This window comes from Suillus paluster (assembly GCF_016628075.1).
Source record: "Suillus paluster strain FC165 chromosome Unknown EDB91scaffold_60, whole genome shotgun sequence".
NCBI lineage: Eukaryota > Fungi > Basidiomycota > Agaricomycetes > Boletales > Suillaceae > Suillus > Suillus paluster.
In genome coordinates this window covers 12,526-32,539 of record NW_024537620.1, presented here as the reverse complement: position 1 = coordinate 32,539, position 20,014 = coordinate 12,526, and the positions used below count along the sequence as shown (strand labels likewise).

General features: G+C 47.9%; 7 protein-coding genes across 7 annotated transcripts; 2 read left to right on the top strand and 5 right to left on the bottom strand.

The window, feature by feature from the left end:
* Positions 1-98: 98 nt before the first annotated feature.
* On the bottom strand, positions 99-1,114 carry EDB91DRAFT_1349182 (uncharacterized protein; the record flags this gene model as incomplete). Its single annotated transcript, XM_041326005.1, has 4 exons — positions 99-335; positions 391-441; positions 491-672; positions 880-1,114. The coding sequence occupies 4 exons, from the start codon at positions 1,112-1,114 to the stop codon at positions 99-101; spliced, it is 705 nt and encodes a 234-aa protein (XP_041173721.1).
* A 1,623-nt stretch (positions 1,115-2,737) lies between these two features.
* EDB91DRAFT_1251907 (Alpha/beta knot methyltransferase) lies at positions 2,738-4,533 on the top strand (the record flags this gene model as incomplete). Its single annotated transcript, XM_041323436.1, has 7 exons — positions 2,738-2,850; positions 3,116-3,791; positions 3,849-3,990; positions 4,045-4,103; positions 4,166-4,208; positions 4,262-4,446; positions 4,495-4,533. The coding sequence occupies 7 exons, from the start codon at positions 2,738-2,740 to the stop codon at positions 4,531-4,533; spliced, it is 1,257 nt and encodes a 418-aa protein (XP_041173720.1).
* Positions 4,534-4,902: 369 nt separating this feature from the next.
* EDB91DRAFT_1349180 (CRAL-TRIO domain-containing protein) lies at positions 4,903-6,102 on the top strand (the record flags this gene model as incomplete). The annotated part of the gene is made up of 4 exons (XM_041326004.1): positions 4,903-5,383; positions 5,437-5,506; positions 5,568-5,888; positions 5,938-6,102. Exons 1-4 carry the CDS (start codon positions 4,977-4,979, stop codon positions 6,100-6,102), a joined length of 963 nt encoding a protein of 320 aa, XP_041173719.1. The 5' UTR covers positions 4,903-4,976.
* Positions 6,103-6,541: 439 nt separating this feature from the next.
* EDB91DRAFT_701462 (uncharacterized protein) lies at positions 6,542-9,284 on the bottom strand. The gene is made up of 11 exons (XM_041328147.1): positions 8,953-9,284; positions 8,763-8,896; positions 8,511-8,708; positions 8,383-8,459; positions 8,253-8,332; positions 8,022-8,203; positions 7,888-7,976; positions 7,732-7,832; positions 6,961-7,674; positions 6,733-6,905; positions 6,542-6,686 (listed from the first exon to the last, which is right to left on the bottom strand). The coding sequence occupies exons 1-10, from the start codon at positions 9,098-9,100 to the stop codon at positions 6,889-6,891; spliced, it is 1,740 nt and encodes a 579-aa protein (XP_041173718.1). The 5' UTR covers positions 9,101-9,284; the 3' UTR covers positions 6,542-6,686; positions 6,733-6,888.
* Positions 9,285-9,339: 55 nt separating this feature from the next.
* EDB91DRAFT_1152595 (cytochrome P450 monooxygenase pc-3) lies at positions 9,340-12,387 on the bottom strand. The gene is given in 16 exon segments (XM_041319488.1): positions 9,340-9,573; positions 9,626-9,796; positions 9,846-9,961; positions 10,011-10,066; positions 10,118-10,189; positions 10,311-10,335; positions 10,388-10,544; positions 10,602-10,657; positions 10,714-10,813; positions 10,864-11,042; positions 11,062-11,255; positions 11,312-11,532; positions 11,586-11,615; positions 11,666-11,736; positions 11,791-12,097; positions 12,132-12,387. 15 exon segments carry the CDS (start codon positions 12,095-12,097, stop codon positions 9,532-9,534), a joined length of 1,797 nt encoding a protein of 598 aa, XP_041173717.1. The 5' UTR covers positions 12,132-12,387; the 3' UTR covers positions 9,340-9,531.
* Positions 12,388-13,296: 909 nt separating this feature from the next.
* EDB91DRAFT_1058393 (cytochrome P450) lies at positions 13,297-15,952 on the bottom strand (the record flags this gene model as incomplete). Its single annotated transcript, XM_041314157.1, has 14 exons — positions 13,297-13,347; positions 13,397-13,567; positions 13,625-13,740; positions 13,798-13,853; positions 13,905-13,976; positions 14,035-14,049; positions 14,111-14,135; positions 14,188-14,344; positions 14,399-14,454; positions 14,516-14,918; positions 14,971-15,115; positions 15,223-15,302; positions 15,466-15,590; positions 15,637-15,952. 14 exons carry the CDS (start codon positions 15,950-15,952, stop codon positions 13,297-13,299), a joined length of 1,788 nt encoding a protein of 595 aa, XP_041173716.1.
* A 1,323-nt stretch (positions 15,953-17,275) lies between these two features.
* On the bottom strand, positions 17,276-19,974 carry EDB91DRAFT_700925 (Alpha/Beta hydrolase protein). The gene is made up of 15 exons (XM_041328146.1): positions 19,526-19,974; positions 19,286-19,469; positions 19,143-19,220; positions 18,988-19,091; positions 18,884-18,937; positions 18,788-18,825; positions 18,674-18,728; positions 18,485-18,612; positions 18,400-18,431; positions 18,167-18,350; positions 17,924-18,113; positions 17,812-17,870; positions 17,694-17,764; positions 17,413-17,643; positions 17,276-17,356 (listed from the first exon to the last, which is right to left on the bottom strand). Exons 1-15 carry the CDS (start codon positions 19,731-19,733, stop codon positions 17,320-17,322), a joined length of 1,653 nt encoding a protein of 550 aa, XP_041173715.1. The 5' UTR covers positions 19,734-19,974; the 3' UTR covers positions 17,276-17,319.
* Between the last annotated feature and the right edge of the window lie 40 nt (positions 19,975-20,014).

Here is a 20,014-nt window from a genome sequence, read left to right as displayed (position 1 = left end):
CATGGGAGTTGTGAAGACGCCAAGTGTGCGGGTGGGTGTTTGGTATATAGGTGCTACTGTCCGCATGTGATTGAAGAGGGTGGGTGCATCCCGAATCGCTAAAGGAGCGTTTTGAATTTCATGTCGAAACAGCGATGTGAAGTGAGGCGGAGCGTGTGGAAGCCCCGACAGTGGTGTAGACACTCCGTATGGCACGGCGGGGCTAGCTGCGGCGGGGGTAGGGTCCCAGACACGGAGATTGTACCTTGTTTGGCGATGCGCCGTGGAGTATAAGGTGAAGTCACGTCATCCTCTTCTCCTTGCTCACTCTTCACCTGATCCGCCTGATCATCTTTCTGTGTATTTCAGATCAATAAGTGATATCGTCATGTAATGACTGAAAGTGCTGACCTGACTGTTTGCCATACTTTCGACCCAGTTCTCAATCTGTATGACTGCCCCCTGTAGCTTTGTCAACGCAGTCGGCAAGATTGGCGATGCCCCTCGAGACGGCGTGACCGTCAGCACCCAGAGAAACGAGGAAGACGCCCGCCCGTGCGAGCAATGTAGTAATCACTCTGAGGGCGCAACCATATGCAGTAGCTAGTTTGTCCTTGTCGGATAAAGAGAGTGGTCTCATATTAGCTGTGGGTTGCATAGTTTGTGTGGTGATGCAGCGGGCGTGAGTGTGGTCTGGCGTCAACCTCAGGAGAGGCTTTTGAAGTCTATTTGCTTGTGTTGACGCGACAGATCACGTGTATTGATTTTGGCTCGTGCCACTTCGAAGTCCAGCGGAAGTCCTTCCCCTGAGGCTCCCTCAACCCTGCGCTCACTCAATGATATCGCAACTGTCAATCCTGTAATACAATATTGGTGGGGCCAGGACGCATGCCGAAATACCTTCTGTCACCTCGATCCACGGGAACTTGACCTGCTCCTCGAAGACAAACAAACTGGCAGCCTTCTTTGACCACTGTTCCCCAGCAGCCAAACCTAGTTTCCCATAGTCAGACCTTGAGAGAAGGAAGCCAACTGTTTCCTTCTTCATCAAGAGCCAAATCCATATCGAAGAAGTAACAATCATCTTCGGGACAATAAGCCGAACCTGTGCGTACCCTATTTCCCTTTGAGTCATGGTCTCGATGCAGTCGTTGAACCTGCTATCTCACTTTTAGCTGGAACCTGACATCCAAACACCTCGCGCAAGTAGCTACGACTTATGTTAGGTTCAGGTGCATCCAAAGCTAACAAAATCAGGCTCCGAGTGCTCAAAGAGTGAGGCAAAGTCTAGAAACCTCTTCGAGTGCAATACTTATTACATATTAGATCATTCTGGATGTTAGGTGGAGGAGAAAGCACTCCCATTCGTCTCAAGACTATTCATAGCCGTTACCGCCTGTGACGCGAAGCGTTGTCTTCATCGAAAATACGATCTATTAGAATTGGTCTTTCCATATTGATGCTCCGCGAGGGCTCCACAGTTGTGGATCAAGTTTTGGGTTTAGTCTTGGTTTAGTCTGTGAGACATTCTCAGCGAAATCGCTGTGCTCTAGAACTCTTCCGAGAGTTCCGCAACGACGACATTTTCACACTGTGAGTGCGAAGTACCGAATAGGGCCTAATCGCACCTCTCGACGTGAGACCAGGTGAGCCCAGGCTACTTAACTCAATTCCTACCATAAAAAAGCTCCTCCTGATACGCGCGTCCATCTTGATGTGCCTCGTACTCATCGTCTGACCTTGGAACCCCTCGGAGACTAGGCCTGTAGGGATGGTGAGTTTCTTCAACTTCGAATTCCCGCGTTATCGTTCATCCAGTCGGCAAGGGTATCTCGGACTTCAAGTTCTGATGTGCAATGACACTTTACATGTCCTTTCACGTTGCTATCGATGGTTTGGCGCTATCTTCTGCATTATCCATGTGATATCTGCTAGGTAAACGGTTAAGCGAGCTTTGGTGCAAGATCCGCACATCTCGTACCGACTTTCCTTCATCAGGCGCATGTTTCAGCCCCTGTTCCAAAGAATGCCGATAAGAATTCATGTGATCGCGTATACATGATGTCCATTTCAGTGATATGCCCCGCTTCAAAGTACGAGACTAGCACCTAGCAAGGCACCCATGTTACTTGTGAGCGGCATCTGGATCTCTCTGAATCGATACCCAACTAAAAAAAGACGCAGTAGCCGAAGGCAAGCACACAATACAATTTATGTTTGCATAGGTATTACAGGAGTGTTCAGTTCTGGCATTAGCGGATGTTTCCATTGCTTCCGTTTGATGCCTGACTGATGGAAGCAGTCCGCGTGGTGGATGTAGTCACTTTATCCCTCAGGTGGGCTTGGGGAAATACGATGGGAATACAATCAGTATGTAATACGCAGGTGCTATTGTATTCAATTCTTTGGGGAACCTAATCAAACACATGCAGATTAATTCATGCCGACTTTCGTTATGCCTCCCCCAACTGATTATCGTATCAACATCTAGGTTTCATTAGATGTTTCTGTCCAGCTACAGAAATTGACATGCCCTCTCTGTAAACAGACGTGGGTTGGACAGGAACGAGCAACGAGCAACGAGTATCTGTGACCCACGAGACTCTACAACGATCAAGATCATAATACCTTCCATCATGCAGGCAGAGGCGGCATTCATCTGACTTCGTGAGAGTCTTGCGGGCTACTATTTTACAACAATACTTACGATTCCAGCCGCACAGGTGACTTCTTATCTAGACTGCGCTCATTATCTGACATGGCAGTTGATGGTTGGTTGATTGAGAGGATGGTTGGATGGCGCAACGTATTCCCACTCCCTCCAGCTCATCGTGATCTTCTCTCGAGACCTATCAAACTCGACCAGTTCTTGTGCGAACAAAGTTCTTTCGTTGTCAATAACCCTATATGTCCATGATAATGATATTTGTGTCTGATTGTGTGAGATCTAAGTGTCTTTGTGAAAATTTTCACTGCCTGCGATCGACGAACGGCTACTCGCGGATCCAGAGTAGTGTTCAAAATTAATTTGAATAAGTACTTGTGTATCTGATTATACCCGGGGTTCACCTGCAGTTACATACAGTCCCTTTTTTTTCCTCTCATACATTCGTGTTTCTTCAAACAATCAGAGCAGGATATGTCCACCTCCCCAGAACTCGCCTGTTCGTCGTCGTCGTCATTCTGGATCGACCACGGCACCAACCCCAGTCCGCGCTAGTCTACTCAAAGCCCAACAAGATGACGAAGCTATAATTATACCCCCGCCACGACCAAAATCAACCCCCGTTGACGAACGACCCCAACGACGACGCAGGTCCGATTCAGAGTCTGATTCGGAAGGCTCCGATAAGGAGACTATGCAGATTGATTCACCGAGACAGCAAACTCAGCAATTTTCATCGTCTTCATCTGAATCATCAGACGCCCAAGATCTTGCTCAAAAACGTGGAGTTATCACGCTCAAACCAGAAAATTCCAGTCCAGAACGTCCTACTCGTCCTCTACCTGCTAAATCTCGCAAAATGGCCGGAAATTTGACCAATAATCCCATGCCGCAACCTGCAAACCCATCTATGCTCCCAGTTCAGGCTCATGTACCCCGTGGTGGTGTCGCATCGTCTCAGAGGAGGCTGTTTGTCATCCTAGAGCAAGCTTGCTTGGAGGCATACAGAGTTTCAAGTGGAGGAAAAGGCAAAGGCGGCAGGGAGGGCGATGTCAAATACACTCTTCTGAATTGCGATGATCATCAGGGCATCCTCGCAAAGACTGGTAGAGATATTGCGGATGCCCGTCCGGATATTACGCATCAGGTACGCACTGTCGGAAATACGACTTTGTGATTCCTCAATTCTAAGTTTGTTCTTCAGTGCCTGTTGACGCTCTTGGATTCGCCTCTTAACAAGGCGGGTCTGCTGCAAGTGTACATCCACACCACAAAAGGTGTGCTCATTGAGGTCAACCCTCATGTCAGAATTCCTCGTACATTTAAGCGATTCAGTGGATTGATGGGTAAGTTGATGTTGCGCCTGTTCAGTCTTTTCTGATCACTGATTGTTTTCGAAGTTCAACTACTCCATAAGCTGTCTATTCGCGGGGTCAATGGCCCAGAGAAGTTGCTCAAGGTTATCAAGGCATGTTCTATTTTCTCTCCGATCTTGAAGCGTAGCTTGACGTTGTGCTCCAGAACCCCGTGACTGACCATCTTCCTGTCAATACCATGAAACTCAGTGAGTCAGCCCAGGCTTCCCGTGAATGCCCGCTCATCCCGTCCCTTATGTAGCTCTTTCCGGTGATGCTCCGACTATCAGACTCTCCCGTTATCTTCCGACTCTTCCGGAAACGCACTCGGTTGCTGTCTTCGTGGGCGCTATGGCTCGTGGCCGCGATGACTTCGCCGATCACGTTGTAGACGAAAAGATCAGTATCAGTGACTACCCTCTATCCGCATCTGTCGCTTGTGGCAAAGTGAGTACTTGTGGCATTCATCTTAACCTGATTCTCATCTTCTGGAAGTTCTGTTGTGCTCTCGAAGAGCTATGGGACATTGTATGATGTCTTCATACCCCACATCAAAACTGAAAATTTATCGATATGTTGTATCATATTGGCTGTCAGGTTGGTTGTACCTCAGAAAACATTCCGGTCTTCTATTTATGTTTGCATACTACTTCTCACCCCTCACACACCGTAGCATTTCAACCTGCGTTGCTCCGTAAATTTATTCGCTGAGCCGCATCTTGTACTACTAGTAGATGGATAGCCCCAAGCCCCCTCGCATTAGAAACGCGACTCAACTCGTGTTCTGGGCTCTGGAAATAATGATGCGATTGCTGCTTGATATATGTTCTCTGTATGGCCTTTGTTCCTCGTTTGTCAATGGAGCTGTGGAATGGTGTAATTGGAGTACAGGCACCAGCCACTCTAATAGTAATAGCACAGACTGCAGTACAGTTGTCCCGGTTTTTAAGTCTCAGCACCTACACTTCTCTTTGACCATGTCTACACTTGAACAAGCCAGCGCCAGCCCTATGCCAGACGGCATTACCGATCCTAACTTCCGTCCTTTGCCAGGGCGGGTTGGAAACCTCACCGTCCCGCAGCAACATGCTCTCCAGACCTTGAAGAATCAGCTCCATGACGAGGGCCATTTCGTCCAAGAGAGAATGGATGATCCAATGCTGCTACGGTATGTCCTGCTCCGCAATCCAGGAGAATTTACATTGTCTATCGATGCGTTCTATGTATCGCGGACCCGCGATTCATGTCCGATTGGTCGTGCGCCGTGTGTTGACCCAGCCTGCAGATTTCTGAGGGCGCGCAAATTTGATGTCCCGAAAGCAAAGGCGATGTTGCTGGCTGCTGAGCAATGGAGACGGGATATGAAGGTCGATGAAATCGTCAGGTTCGTCGCTTGCCTTTGCCTTGTATCGATTAACCTGATCTCGCACAACGCAGTGACTTTGAGTTCACCGAGAAAGAGCAGGTCGATCAATACTATCCTCAGTACTACCATAAAATGGACAAGGTAACTGTCGGACCCTTCAGATGCGTAGCCTCACCGACCGTCGTGATCCCTTATTCTGTAGGATGGCAGGCCGTTATACATCGAGCGACTAGGCAAGCTCAATGTCCAGGCGCTCTACGGTATTACGTCAAAGGAACGGTTGCTCAAACGTCTCATCCTCGAGTATGAGAGATTCCTCACAGAACGCCTCCCAGCATGCTCTGCAGCTATCGGTCACCCCGTCGAGACGGTCTGCACCATCCTCGATCTGAAAGGCGTTTCCCTCTCTGCTTTTTACCAAGTCAAAGAATACGTGAACGATGCTTCAAAGATCGGACAAGACCGATATCCGGAATGCATGGGCAAATTTTACATCATTAATGCGCCGTGGGGTTTCTCCGCCGTAGTGGTCGTTGATCAAACCTTGGCTGGATGAAGTGACGGTGTCGAAGATAGAGATTCTTGGGAGTTCATACCAGCAGAAGTTGTTGCAGGACATCCGGGCAGAGGACCTTCCTGCGGATCTGGGTGGCAAGTGCCACTGTGCGGGCGGGTGCTCGTTGAGTGACGCAGGACCATGGAACTCGGATCAGAAGACCGGGAATGGTGTTGCTTAGAGATAGATATCCTGGTAGCGAGCTGGTGGGCATGCTCTGGCGGTAATCTACGTATACAACATACTTAATGGATTGTCGTTTGAGCATTCAACAATTCTCATTCATTACATAACAGTAGATCAAAGACATGTAGACATTAGCGCTGGGATGCAAATAGCAGACGGCGTACATGGCCGCTGGAGTTATGTATTACTGGAGTTATGTATCAAGGGAGGTAAAAAGATAAGGGAGGATACGAAGCGACGAGATGTAATTACTTGACTTTACAGAAATCTGAGCCTTCGCTTGGGGAATGTATCTTGTGCCTGAAGAGTATTCAATCAGTAGGGTACGACTGGACAGAATATTTTTCTTACTTGTCTTTGATATGCGATTTGACACCTTCCAAGATGAAAGTTCGTGAGCCATTGCAGCGTTGGCAGCGATAGTCCCCGTTCGACTTCGACTTTTGAGTTTTGCCCGATTCCGTCGGCTTCTGGGGCACCTGAGGAGTAACGAAGAATTTTGTTCCTGGTGGCGGTCTCTCAGCTAGGCTCTGGACATAGACAAAGTCAATTCCTTCATTCGGAGCAGTGATTCCATGCCTACCAGTGGTGTCAGTAAAGTAAAACAGAAAGTGTGATAACTTACCATCTCATATGATCAATCACGTCGGTCTTGGTAACTGGCTTTCCGTGATGTCTATCGCACTTGTTGCAGCCCCATACAGGGGAACTTTGTATAACTTCAAGTTGTACAGCCTTTGCGAGCTCCCAACGAGGCTCTGTGTGCGCCGGATCTCGTTGTTCAACGTAGTGGAAGACCTAGAAGATAGCGTGATTATTGGGCACAATGTCGAAAAAAAACACGGGGACGAACGCTCTGACGCCAGTCCATTGCCATCCGGTAGGATCCTCCGTTCTGTGGCTTCGGTGGACAGCTGGAACAAAAAAAGCGGCCCTGTCGCTGATCCATTGTGGCTGCAGTCGTAAGTTTTGGCATCGAGGCCAACTAAGCTTAACAACGAGCGAGTAGCAGTAACCCCAGGCTGAGAGATTGAAAATGTGCAAGCTGATCTCGACCCTGCGTAATAGTATCGAACTTGATTGTGAGAAGGACATGTGCGATACAACACTTTGTCCCATGTAATCAATGGGAAAGAGCGCAAGCCACTGCACTGGAAAACAGAAGTCGCCAGTTGTAAGGCATCATCATTGGCGTCGGTAGGTTGGCTTTGTAGTATCAAGGTATCCTCAGTGGAGAGAGCAAGTAATCGCGTCAACGCGGCCTTCGTTTGATGGATATATTCCGCACAAAACTCGGGAATTATGTCCGCGAGTGCACGACAGGGTTCGATATCGCTTTCTTGGTTTCCAGTGGGTGGACCGTTGATACATTCCGCAATATCACAAAGCTTCAAGAAGTCTTCGCGTGGAGGTATGATACCCCATCGCATTTGCCGCACGTGATTGTTCAACATATCCATCAGGTGCCCCCTCCGGATAGACGATACTTGTCTTTGTTCCCCGAGGCGCCATTCTTCCTTCAATTCAGAAAGCTTACGCTCGATCCTTGGGAGCAAAAATTTCCAACCTGGAAATTGACAAAGTAAGAAGACAGAATCTTTACGAAGGTGGCAGAAGCACTGACGTGCATCGGTAAGCTCCTTGTCTGTGCCATAGCTATCACAGTCAAGCATGCGCCTCACATCTTTAGCATCGTGACCAAGATGGACTAATCTAGCTTTAATCCTGGAATAGATGATCAAGAAGTGATGAGATGATGGAGTCGATAAAGTTTGCTCACAGGTCTTCATTTTGGCTGCGAAGCTCACTGACATCCAAGCGATGACGCTCGCGGTCCTTATTGATCCAAATGTAACAGACTTTAGCATGCTTCGAAGAGGTCAGAACCAGTAAAACTACATGCACGAAGCTTACGTGAACAACAGCATTGACGTATTCCTCGCGTGATTGCTTGAAGTCTTTCAGCGCTTCCTTGGCACCTGGTTTGAACATGTGCACATCCTTATGGCGTGCCCCTAACTGTTGCGCCATTTTCAGCACGTCAGCTGACCAAAAAAACTTGCTTCCACTGGCGTGACCATGAGCCCATCCACCGACTATTCAGGATGATCAGACATTGATAAGTCATAGCAATAAAGCGCCCACTGTTAGTGAACGGTATCAAATTCATGATGATCGGATCGAAGTCGGGAAATTTTGATTTCCAGCTGCCTTCGAAGACCAGGCTTGACAAATCGTTGAGCACGTAAGGACATGATTATAAAGTTGCGCTCACTTCTTCTTGAGACACGAGGTACATACCCTTTGTCCGATACCGAAGTCTATTCGCTGGATTCCCTTCGCGCCGCACACCTGAGGTTGTGGTCATGGAAGCACAGATGTGAAATCGGAGGCCAGACATACATGACACCGAGAACCACCAAATAACAGGTTAGCCCATTTAACCTCGGACATGCCAGGCATGCAGTCAGGAACACCGCCACGATTGGCGCGGGCAGCTTTCCAGACCGAGATTGCATTGCTACATAATAGAACCGTACGGAAAGCTTTGTTCGTGCGTGACAGATGTAAGAGGTCTGCCGGTTCCAGGAGACCAAAGATCTGATCGGAAGTAGCAGGTCAGACTAGGAGTAAGGTGCATACTCATTAACTAACCTCGAAAAGAACGTCTATTGGCATAGTGACAATAAGACTAAGAGTTTTTCTTCTGCCAGAGCCTTTTGCTACTGGTGCTTTTCCCGCATCGGTTACTTTAGCGGTCCTGGCACGCTTTTTCGCGGGTTGTTTCTCTGGAAGTAAAAGTTAGTGAGCACTTTCGCGCGGATAAGTAAAAGACAGTAATTACTATGTGTCACTGTGCCATATTCACTCCCGCTGTCTTCACTGAACGTCTCACTCGGGCTGCTACTAGTATACCCGTCACCATTATCACTGTCTTCGAGCTCCGTTAATGGGGGAGTCATAGTCATCGGCCATTGACTCCGGATCATCATCGCTGTCTAGAGGCATCCAATCATCGACTACGATAGGCGCGCTAATGCCATGGGCGCCCATGACTGGTAGATTGATACTGGTATAAAGCAGCTTGAAGCGAAACTGAAGAAAGTCACGCGACGCGCTTCATATATTGTGGCTGTCAACTACTGACCCCGAAGTGACGAGAAGTGGCTAATGCGGAAAACTGCCAAGCATAGCTTGCAGACTCCGAGCCACCCCGCTACCACTCACTGTCGTAAACGTCCCTGACGAGTATCTGGCGTACAAAGACACAATAAATAATGGATTTTCTTCTCAGAGAAAGCACAGTGCTAAACACCTTGTCGGGCGCGACCCGCGCTTCCCCAATTCCAACAGCTACCAAGTACATGGACTATACAGGCTCTAAACATACAGGGTGTGTGCGCCGTTCACATACACACCTCCCTTATGCGAGTGGCCCTTCTTCCATTCTCACCCACAAGCCATCCTAGGAACCTTTGAGCAAGCACGTTAATAGGTCGACACCAAAAGCGACTCACTTGAACATAAGTTGTGAGATGTGCCTTGAAAACAACCTTGTCTGCACCTTTCCGTCCAGGTTCATTGGCCCATTCCGTCGGTGGAAGTGTCTGCAATTTCAAATCCAGTGATACTGACGAGAAGCTCTGAAGCAACCGAACGAGGAAGAAAGACATCTCGTTGTATGCAAACTTTGGATCATCAATACCAATCGGGTAAAATGTGCGCAAAGGCGCTTACCTGTTGACCAGGACATATTCTAGGACCAGCATTGAAAGCAAGGAAAATGAATGGGTTGGGAGTCAAATACTTCTGGAGTCGTTCATCCAAGAACCTATCGGGATCAAATTCGAGAGCTGAAGAACATTAGACGTGAGGTATGTCAGATATCCAAAACTTTCGTACCGTCAGGCCCCCATAGGTCCTTTCTGCGATGCATCACAAATACAGAATACATGACGCTGCATAGATTTGATGAGCATACACCCAAATCGAATTGAGGAATGTCATACAGAGTATCAGCCGGAATAAACATAGGGTCGCCGCCGTTGACGGCGGGCAACACTGTTGCTTCACGACTTGTCCTTCAAATACATCGTCAGCAATTCAAAAGACGAGGGCGTCAGTTGAACCAACCTAAAATTGAAGGGACTGTATGACCCGAAGAATTAGTGTGGCCGCAAATGGTGCATTGAACCTACTCACACGGGTGGATATAGGCGAAGCGTTTCTGCATATAGCTTCAGCGTGCACGTCGCACTCTCAAAAGGAAATGAGATTACCATTAATCACCGCTCTCATGTACCTCAAATCGCGCATATCTTCGTGCGTAGGTCGCTTTGAGGGTCCGATTTTGTTCAGGATCTCCTCCCGAAGACGGTGCATTACCTGGGGATGTTGAGATAGCATGTAGATGACAAACGTCAAAGTCGTTGCAGTCTGGAAGAAGAATGTAGTATTAAACGTCTGATACCATGGCAAGTTGCGATCGCTTACTGTGTCACGGCCTGCAAGTAGGATGTTTATGGTCTCATCTCTAATTAGGACATGATCTACACGGCGTGAGCGCTTCCATATGTCAGAGGAAATCATTACCAAAATATCTCACCTTCCGAGCAATTGACTAGATGATCGAGCAGAGTGTTGCCCTCCTGTACGTCCTTGTCCTGGGCGCTACCAATCAAAGATCCACTATTGCTCGCCGCCTTCTTTTTTCAAGCGCATCCGTCAGGATAGGATCGATGAACCTGTGGCAGACCTTCATATGTTTCTTGACTTTGTCCCCAAAGAGTTCTATCATTCTCCACAACGCGCCGACGTGCCCACGAGGTATAGTAGAAACCTGAGCTTCATGGAAAGCATGAGCGAATTGATTTGCTGGGTGCCGAAGGATAGCCGGATCCTTGGAAAGGGGCGACGACGATGGATAAATGAGCCCTGCGGAAAGAGAGCACACATCCTTTCCTAAGCAGAAATTCCGTCGCAGAGTCCATGGTAAATCTGGATATCATGTCCTGGAAGTCCACAGGATACCCCTCCCTCAACCGGATTTTGATCTGCCTGATAGCGTCGTCCGCGTGCTTCTCAAATATGTCGAAGTCGCTGACACGATCCTTGCTGAAGAAAGGACGAGTCATAGAGCGGTGAAATCTAGTATTCAATGAACTTCAAGGATCATATTCACGTGCAAGTCGTCGTATACGCACTTCCACGCGTCGCCTGTCATTGAAGATTGAGCTAGGGCAAAAACGGATTTATAGTTGTGCCCACCATCAGCGTTGAAAACCCCTGTTCCCAGTAAGGACTGAAATTGGATCCCAGGATACGGCCCCTTCACACCATGGGTGGTGAGGTCAATGGGGGGGCGGGTAATAAACTCTATGTACGCACCCTTCCCGAAAGAGTTGAATTTGGTCGATAGGATTGCCTAGGAGAGACAGATGTCCGCAGCGAAGGGACGAAATGACGATCAGAACGTACTTTGATGTGTTCCGGCTCCGCCGTGAGCACCTGATGCCACCATTATGAATATTGGATCTCAAAGATGAGTATCTACACACCTTATCTTCAAACAACATTCTAAGACGGATAGTGTACCCATATTCTTGACACAACCTCTCCTGTGTCTCGCCTATGCACAGCGGATGAATCAACATTCATCGACTAGTTGGAAAAAGAGACAAACCCATATAACCATGTTTGAGATTGTCAAGGAGCTCCACAAGTAGGTCTATACCCGCAGGCCAGCGGTTCTGTACTCTGGGAGGAAGAACGGCACCTCTCGCCTTTGCTTTCCGCTGGTTAGAGTACCCGTCGACGATGGTCTTGAGATAGACAGCTACATGAGGCGCTAGGAGACTAGCTGAAATCCGCAGCCAGCGAGGAATCGCATCGCCGAGAACTAAGCCGCTGGCCCCAAAGGCTACAGCAGGCAGAAGTACAGCCCGAGGGATTATCTGAGTGAGGAATATGAAGCCAGGTGGGACCTCCATCAGCAGTTCAAACTGAAGAGCTCAATATTCAAACCTATATGTATTTATACCCAAGAAAACATTCTTGCCCAGAGGAACCCTTCCAAAAGTTCATTTTTATTAGTAAAGTGATCAAGGCCGTAGACGAAGACAAATCCAGTGGGAAATGTAGACGTGGCAGGCCATCGTGGCAGAAACAATAAGGTTTTTGTGACGACCGAAGTTTGTTAGAGTACCATCCGAATGATCGTCGCAGAAACGATGTGGCATCTATAGCACCATAAGTGCAAGGTGATTAGACTCGTAACCAGATGCGTTAATTTGAGATGGTGAGAATTTATTGACGTAGTGGTCAATCTCGGAGTGCGAAGCGAGGAGTTTGAAATTTGGTAGATGCCGGTGTGCCGCTTTGGGTACCGCAAACTCTCGTGTTCGCACCGTGAAAAGTACAGTATCCTCTCAAATACAACAGTACATCGCGCACTGTCGAGGTACAACGTGTCTTGCAGAAAGTAATGATATGAGGCATCTGAGCTGGAACAACTTCAGACGTTGTGATCCTTGGGAAATAAGAAGGCCTCGAGAACTTGCTGGTGTTGTGTCGTCACCGGCACAACCGGCACCTGCTAAATTTCAAACTCCTCGCTTCGCCCTACCACGCCACTCCGAGATCGACCAGCCTGGCTACACCACTCGAATCCGTGGTAGTATACACCAGGCTGGTCATGAGCCTACAAGGTGATCTAACGAGATTGATCTGCATGAATAATCCGGCAAGCTGAGCGTGCTGAGCGAGCCCAGATCTGGTTAGCATTAATATGTGAAACAAATTCCTTGCGGGGCTGGGAATTTCAAAAAGTTGCTTTTTCGAGTTCTACACATCTATGAGCCAAATTGGCTGGTCGAGGAGGGTTGAGGTCATCAAGTAGAGCTGATCGATATGTCCTGACAGGAAAATGGGACTTGGCATGGTCTATTTTCGATGTGGTATACAGGTCTTCTCATTGCGCCCGCCTACTTGCAAATGTTGTGTGCTGTCGGGTGACTCTTAGGGGCCTCATGATACATTTCAGATGAGTCGCTAACAGCCTCGCACAATACACAGCTCGAGCAGCAGGTAACCTCTGCTCTGGCACGTAGAACGAGTTAAAATAGAGATCTGTACAAATAAATCAATTCATAGTTTGTTGTCGTGATTCGTGATACATTGTCCGCTGCATTTATACAGCCTCCACAGGGCTCGCCTCTTCCATCCTAACCCATAACCCATCCTATACACGACATGAGCCACTAGGCAAGGAAATAAAGTTATGTACTTACATGTGCATAAATGGTGAGGTGGCTTTTGATGATGACCTTCTCAATGGCCTTGCGGCCAGAACACTTAGCCCATTCCGCAGGCGGGAGAGTCTGAGCATCTGTGGCCAAGGAGACCGAAGAGAACTGCTGGAGAAGGCGTACGAGGAAGAAAGAAGTCTCGTTGTAGGCGAACTGGAGAAGGATGGTTGTCAGCATGAATACTGTGTGAGCACAGAGTAGTCGGCAAACCTGCTGCCCGAGACAAATCCTGGGCCCTGCATTGAAAGGCACGAAAATGAATGGGTTAGGAGTGTGATATTTACGAAGGCGCTCGTCAAGGAACCGATCGGGGTCAAATTCATCAGCTGGTCGACAAATGTGAGTAACCATTCGTTCCAATGAAGCAAGTCGCTCGTTCTTACCATCTGGTCCCCATAAGTCTGTTCGTCGGTGCATCAGGAACACAGAGTAAGGAGTCCTGAGAGTTCCATCGTCAGCTAAGAAATAAACCGTCTCTCTAAACGATTACCTTGTATTCGACGGGATGTAGATGGGTTTTTCCCCGTTGATTCCCGGCCAGACCGTGGGTTCTGTGCTGGTCCTATCCATTCCCGCGATAATGAGCGTAGGGACACATACGTAGTCAAGCCAGTATTTACCTAACATTGAATGGCCTGAAAATGATGTAGATCCAATGAGAATAATTACAACAAAGTGACCGAAACGGATACTCACACAGGCGGGTAGAGTCGAAGAGTTTCTGAAATTCCCGTGTCACCTCTAAGATGAGTGTGGCTTTGCATGGGACTCACCGTTAATGACTGCTCTCATGTATTTCATATCACGCATATCATCGTAGGTAGGTCTCCTCGAACTACCCACTTTGCTGAGGATCTCCTCACGAAGACGGTGGAGGACATCAGGGTGTTCTGCGAGCATATAGATGACGAAAGTCAGGGTAGCTGCAGTCTGGACAAAGCAGCCTTAACACCCTGAGGATAACCATCCGAAAGAGGTGCGTACCGTGTCACGTCCAGCAATCATGATGTTGAGAATTTCGTCCCTAATAACGATGGGGTCTGGAAGAAAACATTCATGTCAATTGAGATGGCATATCAATATTGATGCTGCATTGCGTACCTTCGGTGTAATTCACCAAGTGATCAAGCAATGTTTCGCCTTCTGCGACATCCTTATCCTTTGTGGCAGCCTTCTGTTCAATCAAGCCATTTTCCTTTTTCTTTTCTAACGCCTCCTTGAGGATGGGGTCGATGAACTTGTAACAAACATCCATGTGCTTCTTTACGCGATCACTCCAAAATTCAAATAAGCGCCACGCTGAGCCAAACCGACCGCGGTAGGAGGCAGCAATCTGAGCACCACTAAACGCATGAGCAAACTTGTTGGCTGGGTGATTTTCGAACGCGACATCTTTGGAGCGAGGTGATGACGACGGATAGATTAGCCCGGCAGAGAGAGAACAGACGTCTTTTCCGAAGAGGAACTCCGTCGCAGAGTCTAGGGTGAAACGAGAGACCATGTCCTTAAGCGACTTCAGTAAGAGCGAGGCATATGATGGTCCTCATAGCATTTACCTGGAAGTCTACGGGGTAGCCATCTCTGAGTCTAACCTTCAGCTGATTAATTGCGTCTTCCGCGTGCTTGTCGAATATATCAAAATGGCTGACCCGGTCTTTGCTGAAGAACGGGCGCGTCATCGAGCGGTGGAATCTGAAGTCACTGGATTAAGCCGTGGAACTAATCACGGAAATAGATGAAACACACTTCCAAACATCCCCTGAAATGGACGTTGAATTAAATGCGACCATGACTTGCAGGAAACAAACTCACCATCGGAATTGAACACTCCGGTGCCAAGGAGGGAGTTGACTTGATCCGAAAACATAGCGCCTGTTGATTGAAATGGCTATTCCATCAAATCATGAGAGTACTCCGCACATCAAATCGCCGACCTTTTGCAAATGACGTGAACTTCGATGCTAGAATTGCCTGTTACGCATGAATGTCTGGGATTACGACACTCCGATAAGCCGCTAACCTTCGTATATTCTGGTTCAGCAGTAAAGAACTGTTGATCGCCACAAATAAATAAAAGAAATTAGGGTGTGAAAAAATGTACTTGCCCTATTTTCAAAGAGGACTCGCATATTCAACGTATGCCCAAGGGTTTTACACTGCTCCTCCATCATGTCCCCTGCAATTGTGTAAGGATCAATAGAAGAAAGTGAAGGTGGGCATACCCATGTATCCAGTCTTGAAATTTTGTATCAATGCTGCGAGAATATCAAGACCGCCAGGCCATTTACTGGGGAACATAGGCGGGAGGACGGCACCATGCAACGCAGCCTGACTCCTGTCGCGATGGTTTGTGACGAACACGCTACAAGCGAAGACGATGGGAAAAGATAACAGACATGCAGGAATCTGGAACCATCCTGGCAGGCATACGCCAAATGCAAAGTCGGAGATGCGGTTTAGACCATAGACTATTGCGGGCGGCAATAGGAGTTGTGGCAAGCAACTGATGAGGTAGATAATACCAGGAGGCAATTCCATCATTGTATGGAGTAGGTCTGATCTGAAAGGCGCAGTCAGCTTTATAGTAAGAGCTGTCAGAATCACATGTACGGGTTTAGCTTGCGGAAAGTACCTACAAGTTAACGATTGGTTAACGAATTCATTATCACTGGCCGCCGTTGACTTGTAGGTGTGAGGAGATTACAAATTCCGCTCCGAAACATGATATCACCCGACGGCAAAGCGGCTAATGGGTTTGATTTCAAACTCCGCGATGCTTTTGCTTTGTAGTATTAAATGTTATTATTCGTGTTACAAGGGGATGGCTGTATCTTGACGTTAAAAACCTATGTAAAAAATGTCAGCCAGACAAATACGTTGGTGTTCGGCAGGTATAATTACGTAATAGTCCGGGTATGAAAGCACCGAAAGGCGGGCTCAAACACTCAAGTCCGCATGCCATCATGTGTCTGTTTGGCGGTGGGTTCAGCTTACCAGCTCGGTCTGACAAACGTCGGTCCCCGAAAACGCTGCGGCGCAGTGGGTAAGTTTTTTTGGTTGTTAGCATGTGGCTTATTTACCTCCGCGGGGCGCCACGCACCACAGTGAGTAAGACTGGGAGAGCCCGCTCCAGGTTTGCTTGACAGTCAACGTTAAAATCACCTGGGGCTCAAACTTCACCGACGCACAGCATGGTCCAGCCATACCGGTACCTGTGAATTTCATCCCACTCGAGGTTAATCCTTGCAATCAGTTTTCAGCACTACGGTATAACGTGCTCCGTCTAGACGAAATTCCACCACCGCCAATTCGATGTCCTATTGGTGACGCATCATCCTTTTCACCCATTCGAAGCAGAGAACTAGTTATCTCGTGAGTGGTCTTCTTGGGAACGCTCCAAATTATGTAAGCGCCGGCGGTGATAGTTCGATGTACTGTCTACTGCCAACGGGGATCTGGTGCCGCTACAGGCGGAGGATTGTGCAATATTACCACTGTTTGCGTACCGGTCCGCGGAGGGAAGAGATACAGTTCCTTAATATCATCACTGTTCGTTCCTACTTACTGGTGATTGCACTGTTCTCTGAATAACGGCATGTATTATGCAAGGTTCGTCATGTGTTGATGTTTATGCAATCTCTTCTATAGCTACACGATTCCGTTGCGGAACTGAGCCTCGATGCACAGTAGGACACGACACAGCCCAAGATATGAACCTCAAGAGTACGTACTGCCGGGGTTACAGACTTCACGCGGTATCCCCGCTAACTTCTCGAACAGCCATTCCTTCAGACCAATATCATCAATTGTCACTCTAGTAGCAGTCGAATATTGGGCGCTACCTCTTTCAGCTAAACATTTACATTTCTTTCTAGTTGACACAGATACCAGAGCGTAACTTCCAATCACTGCGCCGAGTACGCCGACACACTTCGCCAGTAGCTACATGCGTTTAATTTAGCACCTTACGCTCATAACAAATATAGCACGGTACTCACGCGCAACGCTCGAGCACGGCCTTCTCGGTCTTGGAAGTGTAAACGTGAGGCACTCCCACGGATGTCTCGTTGAAGATCATCTCTGTGAAACCATGGTGCCAAGACTTCCAGGAAGGTGTGATATCTCTAGGGTCGTATCTGCGGTCAGGAGTCTCGTACATGGCCATCGCCATAAATGAGTTTGAGAAAGCAGTGATGAGCTGGGGATCGTTGTATGCAGCAGGACCATCCCTGAAGCAGCATGTATTAGAGTAGGCGTTCACCCCATCACCTCAACTTACGATTCTGAATCCGAAATGAAGTAGTATGCAATATCATTTCCGTGCAGGCCAGGTGGAGTCGCAAACTCTCCCTGCTTCGGTTAAAACATACCTAAATTGTGACTTATCTCGAGCTTACCTTCCATGCTCGCTCTCCAAATGCTTCGAGCAGATAATAAGTTGGGCAAACAAATATCGCTGGACGAACAGAAATCAGGAACAGGAATAAATTCCTCCGAGAACATATGCACATTCACTCATCACAAGTTTTGCCTGATCGACGCTGCTTCCCTGATTCTGGTACATCATCGCTGTTCCAGCAGCCTGGACAGGACCGAAGTTTGGGAACAACGTCTTGACATAATCTGGAATATCTGAGATCATCGATTGGTCCACGAAGATGTTGCCCTCATGCGAATTTGTTATCGCAAGAAGGTAATCCTAAGAGAAGGATCTGAGTTTCGCTGTGAGATAGATAGTTTCATAGATCATACGCCGTTCAAACGACCCTTGCTGACCATCACAGTGGGTCTATCCAAGATGAAATCGCCATCCACAACAGGGACGAAGGTGGCTGTGCCAAAGAATCCGTTGAGATTGATGTTATGATTTAAGGTTTGCAACGTATTGACGTCTGCAGCGCGCAAGCAAGATAGGGTATCCGAACTCGAAGTACAGCTGTGGATTGATTAGCTCGGTAACGGCCAAATGTTATGAAAGGACTCACTTTGTCCCGTTCACGACCATATTGTACAGCATCTAGTAGTGGTATTCAGTACGCAACGAACATCGACCTCATGAACAAAAATCACCTCCGGAATTCGGTCATTATAGTTGTATTGTGAAGGCAAGTACATGGAACTTGTCATAGCAGCTTTGAAGAGAGGAGGCTGCGTGTTTCCTCCATGAGCGAAAATGTGCTGTAGCACGGAACCAGCGCCTGAAACGACGAGAGCAATAAGCAAGGCCAATGATGACGAAGAGTGCCTAACGCAGCTCACCAGCAGATTGACCCCAAATCGTGACTCTCGTTGGGTCTCCACCGAAGCTACTTATCTATCCAAGTGAGCTTCTATCAGCTGAGGTACAACATGCAAGTGGAGATTTCCGCTCACGTAGGCCTGGACCCACTGTAAAGCGTAATTTTGGTCAACTTAGAATGTGAAGTTCAGTCGAGTCTGAAGCACTGTCAGAATTTTATAAACACAAACGTAGTCCTGCATTGGGTACACCCCCGTCTTTGACCACTTCTCCAGCAAGAAAACCTAGTTGGAAAGGTATAAATTTGAAAACCAGAAGGAGCACGAAGACGTACCGAATAAACCGAGGCGGTACTGGAGCACGACAGTGATAACTCCGTGTTTCGATTTCATGATTAGCTCTGCGCCATTGTATAAATTCGCAGCTCCCGAAATATACCTGTAACAAAATCAACTTTATCAACAGAGGATGATTTCACAGGCTACTCACCCTCCTCCGTGAATCCATACGACTACTGGGAGCCCACCTGAGGGAGCGACCACTACTTCACTTCCAGGAGTGTATACACTACGTGCAACCGGTGCCCAATCATACGTATTAATATCAACATTGTGTTCCACGGCAGGGCTTACTTCAGAAATAAGCAATCTTCTGACGACTGCCGACTGACAACCGTCTTGCTCAAAGAGGTGCTTTCAAAAAGATTCGTCGGGGCACTTCCCAGGGGTGCTTGGTGGCATTCATTTGGTTGCGTGGTAGCTTGTTGAACTTCAGAGAAAGTTGGTGGAGGCTGCGGAGCAGCCCATCTCAAGTCGCCTGTGCCATGCTTAGTGCGTGGGCTGATATTGTATACAACACAAAACTGGACGCACCAAGTGGAGGAGCTGCATACCGCACTCCAAGGAAGCTGGTGATGTTTGTAACTGTGTCCACTGAGCCCTGGTACTGAGCATAGCCCAAGTCAACGATGGGTGCACACGTAGTGGTCACAGGAGAAAACAGCGGAAGTTGCCAATCTAGAGCAAGGAAAGCCTGCGAGATGGCCAGTATGTTGGCTTTGATCGACATTTTCAATCCCATAGATCACGAAGTAAGACACAACTCCGACCAACTTCGTGATGAAACAGGATGAAACTGCGGCACCGCACTATCGTTGAAACCTTGCCTGAGCGGAGTCAAGACGACATTACCCCGAGCGCTATCTGTAACAAAAGTTGATCACAGGACATCGTCATGATACAGTAGAGGCTGTGTTATTCAGAGGTTGACGAAAGAACCTTAAACTATAGGCACAGCTGTGGTCTGTGTCTAGGGGAGACTACAAAAGAACAGATAACTGGCAGTGCAATTGTGTTGTCAAC

Excerpts from the sequence above, each read along its gene's own strand:
- EDB91DRAFT_701462 (XM_041328147.1), bottom strand. The coding sequence starts at position 9,100 with ATGATGATCCGGAGTCAATGGCCGATGACTATGACTCCCCCATTAACG. Across the intron at positions 8,897-8,952 it reads ATATGGCACAGTGACACATA|AGAAACAACCCGCGAAAAAG; the intron begins GTAATTACTGTC and ends TTTTACTTCCAG. Across the intron at positions 7,977-8,021 it reads ACGTCAATGCTGTTGTTCAC|CATGCTAAAGTCTGTTACAT; the intron begins GTAAGCTTCGTG and ends ACCTCTTCGAAG.
- EDB91DRAFT_1152595 (XM_041319488.1), bottom strand. The coding sequence starts at position 12,097 with ATGGAGGTCCCACCTGGCTTCATATTCCTCACTCAGATAATCCCTCGG. Across the intron at positions 11,533-11,585 it reads CGGAGCCGGAACACATCAAA|GCAATCCTATCGACCAAATT; the intron begins GTACGTTCTGAT and ends TGTCTCTCCTAG. Across the intron at positions 10,067-10,117 it reads TTTATTCCGGCTGATACTCT|CGTCATGTATTCTGTATTTG; the intron begins GTATGACATTCC and ends AAATCTATGCAG.
- EDB91DRAFT_700925 (XM_041328146.1), bottom strand. The coding sequence starts at position 19,733 with ATGGGATTGAAAATGTCGATCAAAGCCAACATACTGGCCATCTCGCAG. Across the intron at positions 18,432-18,484 it reads ATAATGACCGAATTCCGGAG|ATGCTGTACAATATGGTCGT; the intron begins GTGATTTTTGTT and ends TACCACTACTAG. Across the intron at positions 17,644-17,693 it reads TTCATTTCGGATTCAGAATC|GGATGGTCCTGCTGCATACA; the intron begins GTAAGTTGAGGT and ends ATGCTGCTTCAG.